This window comes from Engystomops pustulosus, chromosome 8 (assembly GCF_040894005.1).
Source record: "Engystomops pustulosus chromosome 8, aEngPut4.maternal, whole genome shotgun sequence".
Classification (NCBI taxonomy): Eukaryota; Metazoa; Chordata; class Amphibia; order Anura; family Leptodactylidae; genus Engystomops; species Engystomops pustulosus.
Window position 1 is genome coordinate 24,961,925 of NC_092418.1, and position 19,213 is coordinate 24,981,137.

Consider the following 19,213-nt stretch of genomic DNA (forward strand, 5'->3'; position numbering starts at 1 on the left):
TGCGGGGGCACTGTGACTCTTGGCTACTGTGCGGGGGCACTGTGACTCTTGGCTACTGTGCGGGGGCACTGTGACTCTTGGCTACTGTGCGGGGGCACTGTGACTCTTGGCTACTGTGCGGGGGCACTGTGACTCTTGGCTACTGTGCGGGGGCACTGTGACTCTTGGCTACTGTGCGGGGGCACTGTGACTCTTGGCTACTGTGCGGGGGCACTGTGACTCTTGGCTACTGTGCGGGGGCACTGTGACTCTTGGCTACTGTGCGGGGGCACTGTGACTCTTGGCTACTGTGCGGGGGCACTGTGACTCTTGGCTACTGTGCGGGGGCACTGTGACTCTTGGCTACTGTGCGGGGGCACTGTGACTCTTGGCTACTGTGCGGGGGCACTGTGACTCTTGGCTACTGTGCGGGGGCACTGTGACTCTTGGCTACTGTGCGGGGGCACTGTGACTCTTGGCTACTGTGCGGGGGCACTGTGACTCTTGGCTACTGTGCGGGGGCACTGTGACTCTTGGCTACTGTGCGGGGGCACTGTGACTCTTGGCTACTGTGCGGGGGCACTGTGACTCTTGGCTACTGTGCGGGGGCACTGTGACTCTTGGCTACTGTGCGGGGGCACTGTGACTCTTGGCTACTGTGCGGGGGCACTGTGACTCTTGGCTACTGTGCGGGGGCACTGTGACTCTTGGCTACTGTGCGGGGGCACTGTGACTCTTGGCTACTGTGCGGGGGCACTGTGACTCTTGGCTACTGTGCGGGGGCACTGTGACTCTTGGCTACTGTGCGGGGGCACTGTGACTCTTGGCTACTGTGCGGGGGCACTGTGACTCTTGGCTACGAAATCTTTGATTGTAATGGTTATGCTGTATAAATGTAACTACTCAACAGCATATATACTAATTTTCCCAGGGGGGCCACAGCAGGCTTGCTGTGAAATTACATTCAGCCGCTTTAGGACAACCACAAGCCTGATGTGGCCCCCTGGGTAAATTGGTTGGACGCCCCTGAGCTGCTGCACATGCAACTATGGGACATATTGAGACACTGACCATGCATCTGTGGATCATTTTGACTGGCAGAGCATACATGGGATGTTCACTCTTTCTTTGTGGGACTGTAGAAGATCACTGAGAGGATACCCTCCTAACTGTCAGATTTAAAGATGTGGGATTATTAGTCGTCTTGTAAATCATGCTTGGTGTTAAGGGGGCTGCCTTTCCAGATAGCAAAAGGTGCCATTGTTTTCCATTTACCACCTTGGAAAACACATTTGCAAATTTCCCAGAATCCCGTAGTGGAGTATCAATAACTATAAGGGTTATGCCACACATGGCGTTTTTGTGGTACCTTTTTTAAGAATGCATTTTCAGTTAAAAAAAAAAAAATTCATCCGTTTTTGACCGTTTACCATGCGTGTGGCTGCTTACATCCTGTTTATCTATTAAGATAATTGGAAAAAATTGACAAAAACAGTAAAAAATGGATGGGTTTAAAAAACACATGCGTTTTTAAAAGGACTGAAAACGCGTTCTTAAAAACGGACCAAAAACGCCATGTGTGGCATCACCCTTATAATCATTGATACTCCAGTCGCCTATAGGCCATAATTGGCACACTCTCCATAAGGAGAACTCTTACTTCCTGAACCATTCATGATAGAGACATCCAGAGCCGCTGAGCATTCGTTTGTGAGACATTCATTTTGGGATTTCCACAGATGCCTCAATACCTGCCTAATTCTGTAGATGTGAACAAAGTGGCTGAGCAATCACATTAATTGCTCTATTCATTTGGGTGTTCTGGGAACCCTCTGTTTTCATTGATTATAGACCCCACCCACCAATTAGCAAACTATTCTATCATATGGATATTTTTATACTTGGAATAACTCTTTAAATATTTTTCTCTTGCTCAGTGCCATCCAATAGAGGCAGTTCCCGCTATTGCAGTTGTGCCCTATTCATTAAAACAAGCTAGAGCTGTAGTGCTAGGCACTTAATCTGCCAATCAGGAGGGTCCTTACAGCGGGACCCATGATAAAATATCAATGGACGAAAAGGATGGCTCATCCCTTTCACTAATCCCGAAATGAGAATGTGAATGGGCGCTAAGGGGTGAATTGTAGTTCAGATGCAGAATAGTTTTACTCTTCAGTTTTCTTTGTGTCCTTCACTTTGCTCATCACATGCAGCTTCTTCTGGTGAGAACAGCTACAATTAAGAGCCGCAGATTGATCTCTCATGAAAGATCCACCTGGGAGGCTCATGAAAGGAATTGAAGTTTGGGCAGGAGGTTCAGTGGATTAGGCTGTCTTTCTCCCTCCTTATTTTCTCTAGTTTATCTGACAAATGATTTATCCAGAGTTTAAACTAGGTTATTGAAATGATGTCTTTACTTTTATTAAAGTTATGTATTAAAGGGAAAGCGTTTCTTCTTAGGATGCGCCTCGAGTGCACAGTTAGAATGCAGAGTCTTCATGGCTCCATTGTGGAGGCTACTTGATTAGATTTTCGGGTACATTTTATTCAGCATTGTCCCCCTGGCCAATTATAGCCATGACAAGTTGCTGGATTGGCTTTTCTACCGCTCATCTGACAAAAAGTCAATCGTGGTCAAACCAAAACGCCGAACCTGACCAAGTCTGCTCCACTCTAGCAGCGACGTGTGATTTGAGGTCCACACCTCCATTGTGCCAGATATATGCGTAGGCTCCAGGATCCTGGCGTAGAATTGCATCACCAGCAACCGTTCAGGTTTGAAGGCTGTAGAGAGCATCACTGGCAGATGCCAATTGGGGTAGAGGTGGTGTAAAGAGGAAAAATACTTATTTCACGGCTTGTTTGTCCCCACCAGAGACTGGTGGTGGTGAAAAGAGCTGTCCTCCACCATGGTTGAGAACCGAAGTAGTCATCGGCTCAATCTTAAATTAAGACTACGTGTTTAGACTTCTGAGAACCACTCATAACTTTTTTTTGACCATGGACATACCATACTCCAGATAGATGGTAGGTTAAATTTTTATTTCCGGACTGGACAAACTTGGGGATCTTGGTTACCATTGGGGCTAGAAATGTGCAGGCAACTTCTACATTTTAGAAATCTCCAATTATTTGGTTTCACCATTTGCTACTGAAGTCTCTAGTATCCTGATGGGATGAATTAGACGTATGGAGAAAGCCCTAGAAATCAAGACCAACTGCTTCTATATCCAGATGTCTAGGCTTCCATGATGCCCCAGCAAGAGACACTTAATGAGGTCACAACCAGGAGATGTCGACCAATATATATTTTGCAGTTAGAAATTTCGGCTCCAGGTCTCTTTACTGCCTGACTCCCATTTTTCTGCCCAAGGGGTTTGTGGTTTTATTTGTGTAATAATATAATGTACTTGCACAAATATCGTATTTCAATGGAAAAGAAATTACATTTGTTTTTGTTCATAAAAACAAACAATTCCCCCTGTGTCTTTTTTGTGTGTAACATGAAAGTGAGCTGAATAAGCACAAATTGCCTCTCTCCGCCGGCCCCCTCCATAACCCCGGCCTTTTTAAAGGTCAGTCGTGTTGCAGCTAGTTTTTTATAAAGTTCAGCTACACATAAACTACTCCCGAGTGACATTTCTCAAGTTATGTCAACTCTTAGAAAAAACCCTGGGCAACAAGAGCAATAAAATTGAATGAAGTTTCTGGTTTTAAGGCTGGATTTGGGCTTGTTTTGGTCGTTCCAAGAACATCTTTGTGACAGGCAGAATGGAAGAGGAAACTTTTTATTCCCGTGTTCCCGAGTTTTCAAACTTTAGAGTGATTGTCGCCAGGGACGGATTACGAATTTAAAGTGGCCCTGTAAAAAACATACACACAATAATATTAATAATGTACTAAAATATGACTACAATAATATTGTCCCCTATGTACAGGAATCTAACTACTACACTGCTCAAAATAATAAAGGGAACACTCAAATAACACATCCTAGGTGTGAATGAATGAAATATTTAAGTTGAAGTTGACAATTTGGATTCAAAGTTGCACCCAAAATTAAAGTGAAAAAACGCACTACAGGCGGATCCAACTTTGATGTCCTTAAAACAAGTCAAACTGAGGCTCAGTATTGTATGTGGCCTCCACGTGCCTGTATGACCTCCCTACAACACCTCAGCATGTTCCTGATGAGGTCATGGATGGTCTCCTGAAGGATCTCCTCCCAGACCTGGACTGGAGCATCGGCCAACTCCTGGACAGTCTTGGTGCAACGTAACGTTGATGGATGCAGCAAGGCATGATGTCTCAGATGTCTCAATCGGATGCAGGTCTGGGGAACGAGTGGCCAGACCATAGCTTCAATGTCTTCATCTTGTAGGAACTGCTGACACACTCCAGTCACTTGAGGTCTAGCAATGTCCTGCATTAGGAGGAACCCAGGGCCAACCGCACCATCATATGGTTTTACAAGGGGTCTGAGGATCTCATCCTGGCTACCTCTGACAAGCACATGGAGAGCTGTGCGTCCCTCCAAAGAAATGCCACCCCACACCATCACTGACTTATTGCCAAACCGGTCATGATGAATGATGTAGCAAGGAGCAGATCTCTCTACAAGACTTCTCCAGACTCTGTCACATGTGCTTAGTGTGAACCTGCTTTCCTCTGTGAAGAGCTATAGGGTGAACATGTTTTGTTGGATATATGCTGTGGCCACAGATTGTACACAGAACGCTTTCCCTGCTTTTCATATCTTCTATAGGATTCTAAAATCTAAAATGGAGTATTTTTTAAAAAGAACATCGTTCATAAAATACTTCAGAATTGTGGTTCTAGGATTTACAGAACCAGAGATTACAGCCGATAAAAATACAGTAAAGAATGAAAACATCATATACAGTCCCACTCCTGAAGGTTCCTTCAAATGAAATCAACCAGTTTTAAAAAAACCTTGAAATACTCACCTCTGCTCCTCTTCATCTTGATGCCGATGCTGTACTTTGCTTTGAAAACTCCAGGATCACCTATAAAAGAAACGTATAATTAGCAGCACAGAACACTATTTTTGGGGAAAATCGTTATTTGGTATTAGATGGCCTAATTATTATAAATTAAGGGATTTTTTTTTCTCCAAAAAACAGGTTTTTGTGGTGGAGCAGACCCCCTTGCATTGCTCATCTAATGTAGAATAGTGTTATCGATTGATTGGAATAATGAAAAGTTATACCATTTTCCAATATACTTTCCGTATCAATTCCTCAGTTTTATAGATCTCTGCTTGCTGTCTTGCTATAGGAAGCTTCCAGTGCATAGAAATCTGACCATGGTCACACAGGCTTGTTATAAGAGTCCGATTACTCTTTATGATACTAACGAGTCGCGCATGTGTGTGACCATGGTAAGATCTCTAGGCACAGTAAACAATGAAGCTTTCTATAGAGTGACCGCAAGCAGAGATTCAGAAAAGTATGAGGAATTGACATAAAGTATATTGAAATTTTTTTATTTTTCTTAATACAAACAATAACATTAATTTGCCGAAACGGGTAATACCCCTTTATTATTCGGTAATGTTGGGGGTAGAGAGAAACCTCCAATAAAGAGTTGGATACAAATCTATGAGTTCAGTCTAATGTAACTCATCCATTGTGTGGAGATGTGATGTTTGGAGGACGGGCACTCAATCTCATAATTGCCGTTGCGTTAAACCACCTTCTATTCATGGCTGGTCAGTTACGCGTAGTCATCTGTATTAGTCCATAACGTTATCTGGAACGTCCAGGTAGATCACCTAATAGAGAAATTACATTTCTCTACCTGTATCATACGAGTCAGATCATCTTCACGTTTTCTTCCCCCTCCCCTCTCCTTCCCGTTCTCGTCTTCCCCCTGGAGCTGAAGGTGCTGGTGGTTTTTTTTTTCCGAGCTGAGCTCTGGTGACAAGCTGGTAACCGTGAGGACAAATGTGACTCTTCATTACTACTCAGATTGAATTAAACTTGAGTGTAATTTTCTTCAAGGTCACAATGAAGTGTTTTACTGTTCGCCTTCTGTTTGTTTGAGAATGCAAATTGAATTTGGTGATTCAAATTGAAGGAAAGGCTGGGAATATAAAACTCATCAGAGGCGACGGGTAGAGAGACGGCTGGCTCCGCGTGGATGCCGCGCTTCAGCTGCCCGTGCCAGCCTTCTCCTGTGATTACTAATTATTTATGTCTATTGTTTTTCTCATTTGCGGCTTAAAAATCGATATGATTTGTTTTGATGAACACTGAACTATAAGCGAGCAATTAGACCGTGTAAGATGGATTTCTTCCGCGACACCTGCTTTTCAGCTTTCTCTTTTTTTTGTTTTTGTTTGTGTTGCGGTAAGCGCGTTGTTATTGTGGAAGGAATTAAAGTAACCCACCAAAGAAACACCAAGTAAGTCAATAATTTGACTGGGTCAAAAGCGTGAGAATCCTTATGTAACTCGCACCGCAGAGCTGTTTATACACTGCTCAAAAAAATAAAGGGAGCGCTGAAATAACACATTCAAGATGTAAATGAATGAAATATTCTCATTGAATAGTTTGTTCAGTACAAAGGTGAATATGCTGACAGCAAAATGCCCCAAAAAATTATCAATCATAATCAAATTTATTGACCAATGGAGGCCTGGCTTTGGAGTCACTCACAATATTAAAGTGACAAAACACACTACAGATCCAACTTTGATGGAATGTCCGTAAGACAAGATAAAATGAGGCCCAGTATTGTGTATGACCTCCTCATACCTGTATGACCTCCCTACAATGCCTCTACAACACACTCAAGTGGCTTAGGTGCTTCAGCTTTTGCGGCATGGCACATCAATGTGAGCTGTGGCATGAAGGTTTACCGTGTCCGTTTGGTAGTGTCCAGAGGTTGGAGGCGCTACGAGTCCAGTATACCAGCAGATGTGGAGGGGGCTGTAGGAGGGCAATAACCCAGCAGCCGGACCGCTACCTCCGCCTTTGTGCAAGGACGAACAGAAGAGCTTCTGCCAGAGCCCTGCAAAATGATCTCCAATGGGCCACGAATGTTCTGACTCCATGAGGATGGTATGAGGGCCTGACATTCACAGATGGGGTTTGTGGTCACAGTCCAGTGCAGGATGCTTGGCATTCGCCAGAGAACACCAGGATTGTCAAATTCACCTCTGATGCCCAGTGCTCTTCAAAGAGGAAAACAGGTTCACACCAAGCACATGTGACACACTGAAGACGCCTTGTAGAGCGATCTGCTCCTTGCTACGTCCTTCAGCATGAACGATTTTGCAGTCGGTCAGTGATGGTGTGGGGTGGCATTTCTTTGGAGGGCCGTACAGCTTTCCATGTGCTCGCCATAGATAGCCAAGATGAGATCCTCAGACCCCTTGTAAGACCATATGCTGGTGTGTTTGGCCCTGGGTTCCTCCTAATGCAGGACATTGCTAGACTTCATGTGGCTGTAGTGTGTCAGCAGTTCCTGCAAGATGAAGACGTTGATGAACACCCAATTGAGCTCATCTGGGACATCATGTCTTGCTCCATCCACCAATGTCACGTTGCACCACAGACTGTCCAGGAGTTGGTGGATGCTTTAGTCCATGTCTGGCAAGAGATCCCTCTGGAGACCATCCGCAACCTCATCAGGATCATGCTGAGGTGTTGTAGGGAGGTCATACAGGCACGTGGAGGCCACGCAAACAATACTGAACCCCGTTTTGACTTGTTTTATGGACATCACATCGAAGTTGGATCAACCTCTAGTGTTTTTCCACTTAAATTTCGTGGGCGACTCCAAATCCAGGGCTCCATTGGTTAATTAATTTTATTTCAATTGATTCCATTCAATTTTGTTGACGGCACGTTCAGAACAAAGTATTCAATGAGAATACTTTTCATTTAGAGTAGTATGTGTTCGTGTTCTTTTTATTATTTTGACCAGTGTATTTTTTAACACTTTTACTTGTTCTAAAAGGGGTATGTCTTAGGGGCAGGGTGTGGCTTAACAAGAAGCATTTCTTCTCAAGTCAAGATAGTCACAGGCCTATAGAATACAATGTAATAAAAAAAGGCATGCAAAAATTAGCGAGGTTCTACACGAATAGTGATATGGTCATTATTTTAATTTCTGCATTTATTTACACATTCCATGTTGCATCGTCTACATTAATTTCTCCAAATCACATTCACTGTAAGGTTACTTATGTTGTATTTTTTAATACAAAATCTGTGTGTGCAATGTGTGCAGAGTGTTTGATTTCCCTGCAGTCCCTCCACTGGGTACTTTAGGTACTGCACAGTGTTTCTTAAAATGAGTGGGGTTTAAGTGCAATATTAGACAACACAAGTCCTCCAGGGTGTGGGACACTTTTATATGTCTCCTTAAATTTTATATGAAAGTGAGTTTTATGAACTGGACAACCCCTTCAATAAACAATCAGTGGAGATGAGCGGACTTGAACTTAAGGTTTCGTGTCCTTCGTTCCGGAGCACCTCCTAACCCGGCTACACCCCCAAACAAAGCTGTGATTGCCAGGTGTGTCCACCAGGTGTCCACCTGGCCAATCACAGCCATGCCTATTTACCTGGGGTTGTGAAGCTGCCTGATTGACCGCTCCAGAGCCAATCAAGCAAATTTTCAGATTACGCGGAGCTTCCGAACCGAAAGTTGGGTAATGCTCATCTCTACCAATCAGTAATGGCAGTAAAGCACTTGGAGGAATGTCTGCCCCTCCAATCAATCAGAGAGTGCCTGCTCCTGATAGGTCATCCAGTTACTAATGTGACTAGTTGTCATTTAGCTCTGATAATGTGATTTACTACTTGATCATACACTTGAAATGTACGAAACGGGCCACTTCTATCGCCAGCAGGTCACGGGTTATCAATAGGACCCAGAATATCACCTTCTATTTCCTCCCAGCCTTCCTCTACCGGGAATTATGAATGTGATACTTTATAGTTAATCACATCTGAATTGTTTTTACTGGAATAGATGCATGCTGCCCCCCCCTCAAGCCTGGCGAAAAGACGGATTATGCACGGCAAGCCTCTTTGTTCGCACAATATCTAATCAATGGTGGAGCCCTATTATTTTGCCTCTGGCTGTTCCCAGTGATGCTTGCTGGAGAATAGTCCTTCATTGGAGCCTGATAAATGACAGCTATCGCTGAGATTAAGGCCCAAAGCAGCGGCTGAAATTGTTTAATGTCTCAGATTCCAATCTTCGATAGAACTTTTTTTTTTTTAATCCCGTCTCTTCGGAGAATGACTCGAAAAGCGCTGGATCAGAAATGTAACGACATGGAATGTCTGCCCAGGACGGCGTCATTATCGGAGTCATTTGCCTGTGTGGTACCGGGGCAGAAGGAGATGCAAATATACGGAATTATCTGCTAACAGACTCTAAGACAAGACGCGTTTTAAGGGGTTTGCGATTAAATGATTATGGCGGATAATGAATATTTGTTCTGTAGCGATATGTAACAAAAGCATTTCCTCTCATGTGGAGCCTATCCCTGATATATATAAATATATATATAAATATAATACTTTTTACATGTTCGTGAAAGCTGGGGTTGAGTTTACATATTTTCGATACTCCGCTTGCCGTGTACATAGAAATGAACATGGCGTCCAGTCAGTTTGAGGCGCAGTGAGCGGGATGTGAGGGTCCGCAACATAACATTTACTTCTGAAGATGATTTGTTTTGAAATTTAAGAGCTTTGAAAATGCCACAGCGCTGGCGGAGCGAGCCGGCCCGGGGAGGACTGACTGCTATTTACATGCTGTGTCCTGCTGACTACTTACACATCACTGATAAGAGACTTCAGCACGACAGATAGACAGGAGATACAATCACATGGGTGGATAGAGAAATGCATAGATGCATGTGAGATGGATCGTACCTTTTTTTTTAATATCCTATTTATCTCATCTATCTAATTATCTATTTCCTATATTTCTATCAATTTCATATCTAATAATTCGGCTCCCAATATATCCATCTGATTATCCAGCCTGAGGCAGGCTCAATGTTTAGAGCCAAAACATTACTCTCCCTATGTAATAAAGGTCATACAGGTATTTTTTCACATTGAACCATTAGGGTGCTGCTTATTTTTTTGCTTTTTGCATGTTGAGGTTCTGACACCCAGTCCTGTACAGTGTGCACACTATATACACACACATGTATTCACGTACATACATGCTGACCACACACACGTACGTACATACATGCTGACCACACACGTACGTACATACATGCTGACCATACACACGTACGTACATACACGCTGACGCACACACATGCTGACATACACACGTACGTACATGCTCACGTACACACGCACACACACGCTGACGTACACACACATACGTACACACACATGCTCTCGTACACAAACGTACGTACACAATCACATACACGCACACACATTTTATATTTAACTGTTTTTTTCCCCTCACGTTTCTTAATGAACTCTTTTGCCCTGCTCCAGTATTCTAAATGTATCATCTAAATAAATCTATCCACCTAGCTCATATCTATCTATCTCATATCTCTATCTCTCGTGTGTGTGTGTAATAATATCTTTCTATATAGAAACCTGACCCCCTAAAACTGGGTTGAATAGTGGTCAGAGTGAAAATTTTAGCATTCTTCATGAACAGCAGAAAATATCCATCCCATATTGTAGGCTTATTCACCCATGTAGCGGCATCTATGTTGAGCAGTGCGACCTCTGCCTCAAATCTGTTTTTCATCTATCTAGTGAAAAGTCCCAGGTAATGGTGTGTAGCCCCACTTAGGACAGCCTACAGGTCCAGGCAGGGCCTACAGACAATACATAAAGAAAATCAGCCAGTCCAGTCTTCTATCAGAATTAAAGGTGAGGTTTATTCAAGTGTAGCAATGTTTCGGTATGAGCTGCACCTTTGTCTAGTTGTAGTTAAAGCATGCTTCGAAACGTTGACAGACATGAGTAGATCTCATCTTCAAGGGTGCTGTCACGTGTATCACTAGCGCTGCATTTACATACACAGAGCTAGGGTCACGGGGGTGGGCCCTGGTCTCATTTCTATGGAAATGCAAGCGATTGGTTACCAGAACCCGGTGTCAAGAATTTTTTAAAGAGAACCCGTCATGCAAAATAACCCCCCTAAACTAAATATATTTTCATAAACTGCCATAAGAGAGCATTGCCTCTATCCCTTCACTGTCCCTCTACATGCCTGTAAACCTAAGCAATGAGGTCCTAAAGCTGTATGCAAATGACCTGTGAAATGTCCAATGAAGCATTAGCATATTCAAGCTGTCCACTCTATTCATGAGTGGGAGGCACAGCCACACCCCCAGTGCTTGACTGACAGCCTGTATAATGATGTGAGGCTGTATAATGATGTGCTTCCTGGTGCTGGTGGCCACGCCCCCTGCAGCCTGTGTGTGCATGTGTGTGTGTATAGGAGAGATACAACCGCTCCGGGCAGCCATGTTACAGCAGAACATGTCAGATTCATGTGTAGCTGATGTCTGTGTCTCTCACATGTGTATTAGGAGGATGCAGCATGTCAGCAGATGCAGCGCACACACTAGCCATGCTTTACTATACATTACACACAGACATGAGCAGGGGGAGGAGAGGGGAGGGGTAACAGGGGTGACATCACTGCCTCTGACCATGTGACCAGCCTCATTTACATAATAAAAAAATAGATGATTTTACAATGAATAATGTATGAAATAACTAGATAAAGGCTGGGATGGGATCCTTGTGAGCTGCTCCAACAGGTAGAGGTGACAGGACTAGTGACACAGACCTGATGACAGGTGTCCTTTAATGCAAAAAAAAAAAAAAACGGTTCTGGCTACCGATCACATGTTTACATAGAATCGCATATGTGGTTGGGACAAGCCCCCCTCTCCCCCCAGTGCTACATTTATTAATGCAGCACTAGCAGTATGTGTGACCATACTCTAAAATGTGAGGTTTATTCAAGCATGTCAACCTTTTGGTGTGTGTTACATCTCCATCTTGACAGTGGTGTAGCTCATACCGAAACCTTTCATTGTGATTGAAGACTGGAGTGCTGCTTGATTTACTGGATGTAACTTCATTTAGTCTTTCATCTATCTCTTGTACCTATTTATCTTTCCCGCTCTGATTCTCTCTACATCTCTCCATCCATATATCTCCCCATAAGACATTGATCAGGTTTATTTCTGGGTGATAATAGTATCAGGGGGTGTTGTCGCCATCATTGTCTACATGAACTTCCTTGTGTCTGATAGAGAGAGATCACAATGGTGTTGGTTCTTTTCATGATACATCACAATGAATGTCTCTCACCTCTTATGTATTCAATTTACAAGTAAGTGATTGCGCTGACATTCATCTGCCTTTACATGACCTCATCGTTTCTGCAGGGAATTAATATTTTATTAATTTCTTTTCGAGTGTGGGGTAAACAAATCGGAGCCTGGAGTCAAAGCCTTGATGGAGCTCCTGCAATTAAATGATCTTTTTTCATTGCGAGTTTTCGAGGCTGAACCTTCCCACCTGAATGTGCTGCTGAAAAGACTCGATTTCACAGCTGCTGATCATAACATCGCCGTGTAAAAGGGGATCTCAAAATTGCCTTTCAATTTATCAACAGTAACACATTGTTAGTTTTGCTTTTGTACTTTTTAATCACTTATACCCGGTGGAAGAGTCGGATCGGAAAGCAAAGTGACAGAAATTTACCGTTAGTCGGTGCATGGCGATAATTACATTGAATGTCGCTATTCCAGGGTCGGGAGCTCGCCCCCCTCATCAATTCTGTCTGGTTTAGTCAAGTAAAAACAATCAGATGGTGTAAGTTAGTTCTGTGGATGGATGCAGCGTGAGGATGTATCCGTACAGACCACAACCACCTGTCAACCGGGACAGTGACCGGATCACTGAGATATCCTCCTGTGTTTTGAATGCTGCATACATGAGACCTGGGGGTAGAGAAAAGTCCACTGGGATGTGCCCTACTGGCTTAATTGATGTCTCATAGGTCAGCTGTTGAAGAAGGCTTATGATGATGTACTTGTCCTACGTAATATTTTCAGGAAGGGTTAGGTTGTATGTGACTCCCTGGAGACTCCCTTTGTATGCAGCACATTTTTTGGATAATTTTTTTTGAATATAGAAGGACAAGGTTCCCTTGGTAAGAGGAAATAAAAACTTGCTTCCCCTACTTCGACGTCTGGGTGGCTTCAGTTACGGGTGCCATAGGACTTCATACAACGAGTGGCCTCTAACACAGAACGTCACTTCCGTTTCCTAGGGGACTTCACTTCCTGTGTTGTCCCCTGGTCAGAGGAGAACACTCATTAGGTGAAGCAGGTCCTGTGACCCCCTCAGAACTGCCGGTTGGGTGCAGGCCTAAAACCACGAGCACCAAAACAACATGGGAACTGGGATAACCAGGTGTTCTGGTGTGGTGAAAAGAAGGGTTGTGCACTATCTTCCGAGTAGAACCTGTGTAGGTGTTATTAGCATATTGGTCATAATCCTGACAGTGGAATTCCACCTGGTAATTGACCCAACTTTTCTGTGAAAATTCCCTAATTGAGTTCTTTTGGACCTTATCCCCATGAAGTGAAGCCCATCCTATCCTATTCCTAGTGTCAAGCAAGCCCTGGAATTATAGTTTTAGTTTTGGACAACTACTTTTTATACATTTTATTAGGGTATAATAACGTTGCTCCGCCACTTTTGGCTTCTGGACTGGAAGATCTGGGGGAGTCATGGGACTTGCTTCATTCTCCTCTCACCACAAGAATTGAGGTCCCCTGGTAAACAGAAGTGAAGTCCTTTGGATGAAGTGGGTGCAGGTGTATAGTTGGAGCCACATTCAAATAAGCAAGTAGTAAAAAAAACGTTCTGCTTTCTTCTAGTGCCCGGATGTTAGAAAGTGCCCGACAGAATCTTCAGAGCGAGCTGCTGAAAACCCAGAATAATCATCTGGAGGAAAAGAAGAAGCGAGAGCAGCACGACGCGCTGGTGAGACGCCTGCAGAAGAGGGTGCTGCTGCTCAGTAAGGTGGGTGCTCCGCTACCGCTACAATGCTATATACCAGTGGTGGCGAACCTATGGCACGCGTGCCAGAGAGGGCACGCAGAGCCCTCTCTGCAGGCACGCGTACCATCTCCCCATTCTTATCAAAGTCGGAGCTCCGGCTGCCACTGCATCCTGAAGCTGATCGGCTCTGCTCTCACTAGTGATGCCTTAGTGAGACAGTAGCAGCCGATCAGTGCCCGCCCCCCCTCCTCTTCAGCCCGGGAAGACAAGTACAGCAGTACGAGGAGTGAGAGTCCACAGAAGGAAGCCTGCAGCATCAGAAGATAAGAGGTCAGGAGCTGCTGGGGCTGCTGTGTGTGGTTTGCACATCAGCAGTTCAGTGTTAGAGCTGCAAATAGCTTCAGAGGTCCTGTCAGGTGGCTTTGGGACACTAAACCAACTATAGGTAACTGTGATTTAGTGTCCCAAATCCCCCTGTATGACAGCTGTCTGTTGCCACATATATACTGGTCTGTGTCTGAAGCGCTCATCACTTGCATCAGGCGGGCAATGAAGCCAGCATAGCTCCACTGCAGGCAGCGCATGCACAATGTGGCCGGGTGCTATGCTGCATCACTGGCCGCACGGTGCATGTGATGAGGCAAGTCTGTATGTGGCCACAGACAGCTGTCATACGTGTGATCCCAAATCCACATGTGCCCACACCTTTCACCACCTCCCTGCCAAACTGGAAGAAAATGCCACTTTTTAGCCATTTTGCAGCATGTAATAAACACTGATCAATAGTCTGTACGGTCCTCAAAATGGTAGCATTAAAAACATCAGGTCACCTCGGAAATAATTACACTACACACAGCTCCGTACACTGAAGTATGAAAAAGTTAGCGCCAAAAATGGCAAAATAAATTATTTTTTTTTTGTGCAGGTGGTTTCATTTTTGTAAATGTATGAAAATATTATAAAACCTTTATAAATTTAGTTTCCCCGTAATCGCACCCACCTAAAGAATATATGAGACATTTCATTTGTGGTGAACAGTGAAAGCAGTAAAATCCAAGCCCACAAGAAAATGGCACAAAAAATGGCACCAATTTCACTGCATTATGCAGAATACAGACCCTCACAAAGCTCTTTACATGGAAAAAATAAAGTTACATTTTTGAATGTGGGGAGTGAAAAATGAAAATGCAAAAACAAAAAAAGAGGTTAAGATGGCAATATTTGGTCCATAAGCAGACTAACTTATAGTCCCCCAGTCCCTGCCTCTACTCAGGACTACTGTCACTGTATGGGGGTAATGATAATCAGTATATGGTGGTAATATTCCACACTGATGGCAGTAATACTGTAGTCATCACTATATTAGCTTCTAGTATAGTGTTATTATTGGTAATGTTGGTGGCGTCATGATGTCACAGTGTTATTTGTCTCTTGTATAGTGGTATTGTGGCGCTATTGGGCTAAATTGCTGTGTTGGCACCTTGCAATAGAAACGTCGCCTTTGGTTTGCAGTTTGGGCACTCGGTCTCTTAAAGGTTCGCCATCACTGCTATATACCATTGCTTCTTTGTTTTGGTTTCCTTCCAGAACTTTTTAGGGAAACCCTCTATTTTGAGGATCCTGTTACTTGAAGTAGGTGAGATGTTCTACCATTGCTGTGGCTACAACTTCCCACATATGGGCTCGGCACTGGTCCTTTAGGTCAGTGATTTTCAACCAGTGTGCCGCGACACATGGTTGGGTGTGCCGCGGGGAAAGTTCCCCAAACTATGGTGCCCCCTGTGTTTTGTTTCCCGGCAATGTGCAGCGATGCGCAGTCACGGCTTCTTACAATGTAGGAGACGTGTACAATAACACATGCGCAAGCTTTGAACCTCGCACGACAAAATGACGTCACCGAGGCCGGCGCATCATCCTGAGAGCGGAGAGACTCTCGCATTTGCCCACCGCCAAGGTAATGCCCACCAATAATGCTGACTATATGAGCTTTTGCCTGAGTATATGAACTGTCGGCAGAATACTCAGCATATGAGCTGATACTTTTGCTATACTGCATATAACAATGAGAAATACTATAGTCATGAGGCTGGAGTACTACAAGTACCAGCTGATATGCTGAGTATATGAGCTGGCACTTGTACTTTGGCCTCATGGCCATAGTACTTCTCATTGTACCTATTAATTTTGCAGTATATGAGCCACATAATAATCAGCACCATATACTAAAAACAGGGAGAAACTGAGAACTGTTGAGGAAGAGCTTCGTGTGTCTTTCCTCCATTCCTGCCAGGATATCCCTTTTGTGTTTATCGAAACAGGCCCAGGGTTCACACTGAGTAAAATAAATGTAGAATCTATATTATTAACTATATGTATAATATGACTGTTTTAGTGCCAGGATTTTCTAAGTATAAAAAGTGTGCCGCCGCTCAAAAAAGGTTGAAAATCACTGCTTTAGGTAATCGAATCACTACTTTTAGGTTGATCTATTTCTCAAAATATATTTTTACCCTGTCATATTTGTCACTATTGAAGAAAACTGTAAAAGATCCATCACCCATAACAAGAATAATCCATGTCACATGACGAGAGGTCCGTGCGGTTCAAGCTCTAGTGATACCTTGTATTTTCAATGTAGTTGCTTGCTGTCAGTAAATCACGTTAACTTAGATGTAAGTTTGGTACAATGTATGGGTGTCTAAAAACGCGATAATAATTTGGAGTCCAGAACAGGGGACAGTTTAGCAAAGTTTATTGCAGAAACCACGCCACACTTGTGCACTGGCTGTAAGCGGTATTGCACTCCAGCTGCATATATTTCATTGGTTTCTAGATACAATAGGAATCGGCCATGGTTTTTTTTTTTTGTTTTTTTTTAAAATCTGGACATCCCTTTTAGCAAATTTACAAAAACCATCATGAACATACGGTTAAAAATAAAAATCTTGTGAGGTGTAGACCCTTTTGGATTTAGTATAAAGACCCCAGGTTGGGTTCTGTAGGTTTGTTCTGAATTGTATTTTTATGCAAGTCGGAACTGTATATTTTATAATTGTAAGCTCAGATGGAATTTTTTTGGTCTCTGTGATAATTGGATTTTAAAAATGTTGGGTTGTCACAAGAACCAGGAGTAACAATAAATCTATCTCTGGCTTACAGCAGTCAGAAATTACCGCCCAGGGGCAGCACTCCGGCAGGGATATTGAAAGTAAATGGCCGCCCTCAGTGTTGGTCTTTATTTGTGTTATTTCTATTTTATTTCTATTTGCCAATCTGTTCTGTCCTTCTGTTATACAGCGATGTATAAAGGAGCGGGGGAGTCCGTGGTAAGCTGTTCTGTAAGTTCATCCCAGGCTTTGTATCACATTGGCGGAGGAGCAGAACCGCCTGTTTCGCCCTTGTTTCAGGACACACGTTGCATCACAGCATTTTAGGTAAATGGAAATATACAGGCAGCCAGCTACGGAAATGAATAGTGAAATTACTTGTTACGTTGCGGCACAGTGTCATTGCATCGCTGCGAAGAAAGCGGAGGGAAGAATAATTGAGATACAAGTGATTTCCATAGCCGCCTGCGGACCGCGCTATCACAGCGCACCGGCCCCCACACCGTAATAATAATAATCATAGTAATAATAGTGGGGATTGTATGGAGTGGAGGTTAATTGTAGGATCGGAGGCGTCTCCATTGTGTCCAGTTATTGTCTGCGTCTCATTTCTTTGTGTGAAACTCTTTACATCTATGGATCTGCGGCTCAAGGCTTCTCGATGATGTGATGAGGGGGAACTGTCCTGGTCTGTCTAGCCTATCACTACTCCAATTGGCTGCATATTGGTGGATATTCCTCGCCATCCACATGCACACTCAGCATGGCCAAGACAAGTGGAGATGAGAGGAAGCTGCTGACAGACTCAGGAGGGGACTAACCTTATTCATCTCTCACTCCTCTACTTAGAGAGACCTGTCTATACATTAGACTGCTGCACAGACCCAGCAAACTCTTCTGCCACTTATGTTACCTGTGTGGCCAGACGTAAGGTCCTGTCCTGAGGGAGATCATGTGCACATAGTGATATTCTTGCTCTCCGCTAATATCTTTGCTTCCCTTTTTTCGTCTCCATAGTTTTTCTTTCCCCTCTGTCTCTCTCGTTTCCCCGTTTGGCGCCCTCTTCTCGTTTCCCCGTTTGGCGCCCTCTTCTCGTTTCCTCGTTTGGCGCCCTCTTCTCGTTTCCTCGTTTGGCGCCCTCTTCTCGTTTCCCCGTTTGGCGCCCTCTTCTCGTTTCCCCGTTTGGCGCCCTCTTCTCGTTTCCCCGTTTGGCGCCCTCTTCTCGTTTCCCCGTTTGGGACCTCTGTCGCTCTCTTTTGTTCTCCTTGTCTGTCTCTTGGTTATCTATAACTAGTTGTTTTCACTATTTTCCTGCCACTACACGATGCAGAGTCGATGCCGAATTATCAGACCACTTGGATTAAGAGGCGGATTTTGCCTTGCGTGTATGCAGGTTACAGAGTCTAAAGTGATGTTGTCTTTTAGAGAGAGTGCGAATGAATTACTTACAGACCCTTGTTCCAGTGATTCTCCATAATACACACGACCCCATGGGTTTTTTAAGGAAGCGCTCTTTATGATCAGGCCTCACCCCTCAAGCTGCCTGGCTCTGAGTGATAGACGGCAGATTATGGAGTGTGAAGTGCATTACATTTGTCATTCTGCTTCTTAGACGAGACCTGTTCTAAAGATGTCACAGCTGAGATATTGTGGTGTGTCACTAGTTATGGGAGATATATGGGATAAGGCGCCCCCTGTGATTATGAGGAGGAGGGCAGTGACAGCCGGGGGCACGGATACCAGACGCACATTACTGTGGCGGCTGCTGTTCTTTATGTTTACAGCAGCAGTTTCGTTCTGCTGTTTTAGTATCTATACAGGAAACGATAGAACGTACATCAGTGTTTTGGACTTTCATTACCCAGAATCCTGAACTGCAAAGTTGTAGGTAGGTGCTGCAGCACGCCTGCAGGCAACATTGTTTCGAGGCAATGTATTTTTTCTATAGGGGAACGTTGCAGCAGGTGATGTGTGAGGCAATTGTTTGCCCCAAGCTGCTGAAGTTAAACCTTGGACTGTACGACTGTACTGAAACTACAACTTACAGCCAGTTCTGCATTATTT

At 44.0% G+C, this 19,213-nt stretch overlaps 1 protein-coding gene and 1 long non-coding RNA gene across 6 annotated transcripts in view; one reads left to right on the top strand and one right to left on the bottom strand.

Annotated features, from left to right (window-relative positions):
- MAD1L1 (mitotic arrest deficient 1 like 1) overlaps positions 1–19,213 on the top strand; it is a 438,339-nt gene that overhangs the window by 86,709 nt on the left and 332,417 nt on the right. For all 5 annotated transcript variants that reach the window (XM_072120358.1, XM_072120362.1, XM_072120360.1 and 2 more), the window contains exon 11: positions 13,919–14,063. In XM_072120358.1, coding sequence (XP_071976459.1) covers positions 13,919–14,063 — 145 coding nt within the window. The remainder of the gene's footprint in view (positions 1–13,918; positions 14,064–19,213) is intronic.
- On the bottom strand, positions 3,482–12,250 carry LOC140076065 (uncharacterized). The gene is made up of 3 exons (XR_011849517.1): positions 12,132–12,250; positions 4,947–5,006; positions 3,482–3,841 (listed from the first exon to the last, which is right to left on the bottom strand). It is a non-coding gene; the product is annotated as an uncharacterized lncRNA (long non-coding RNA).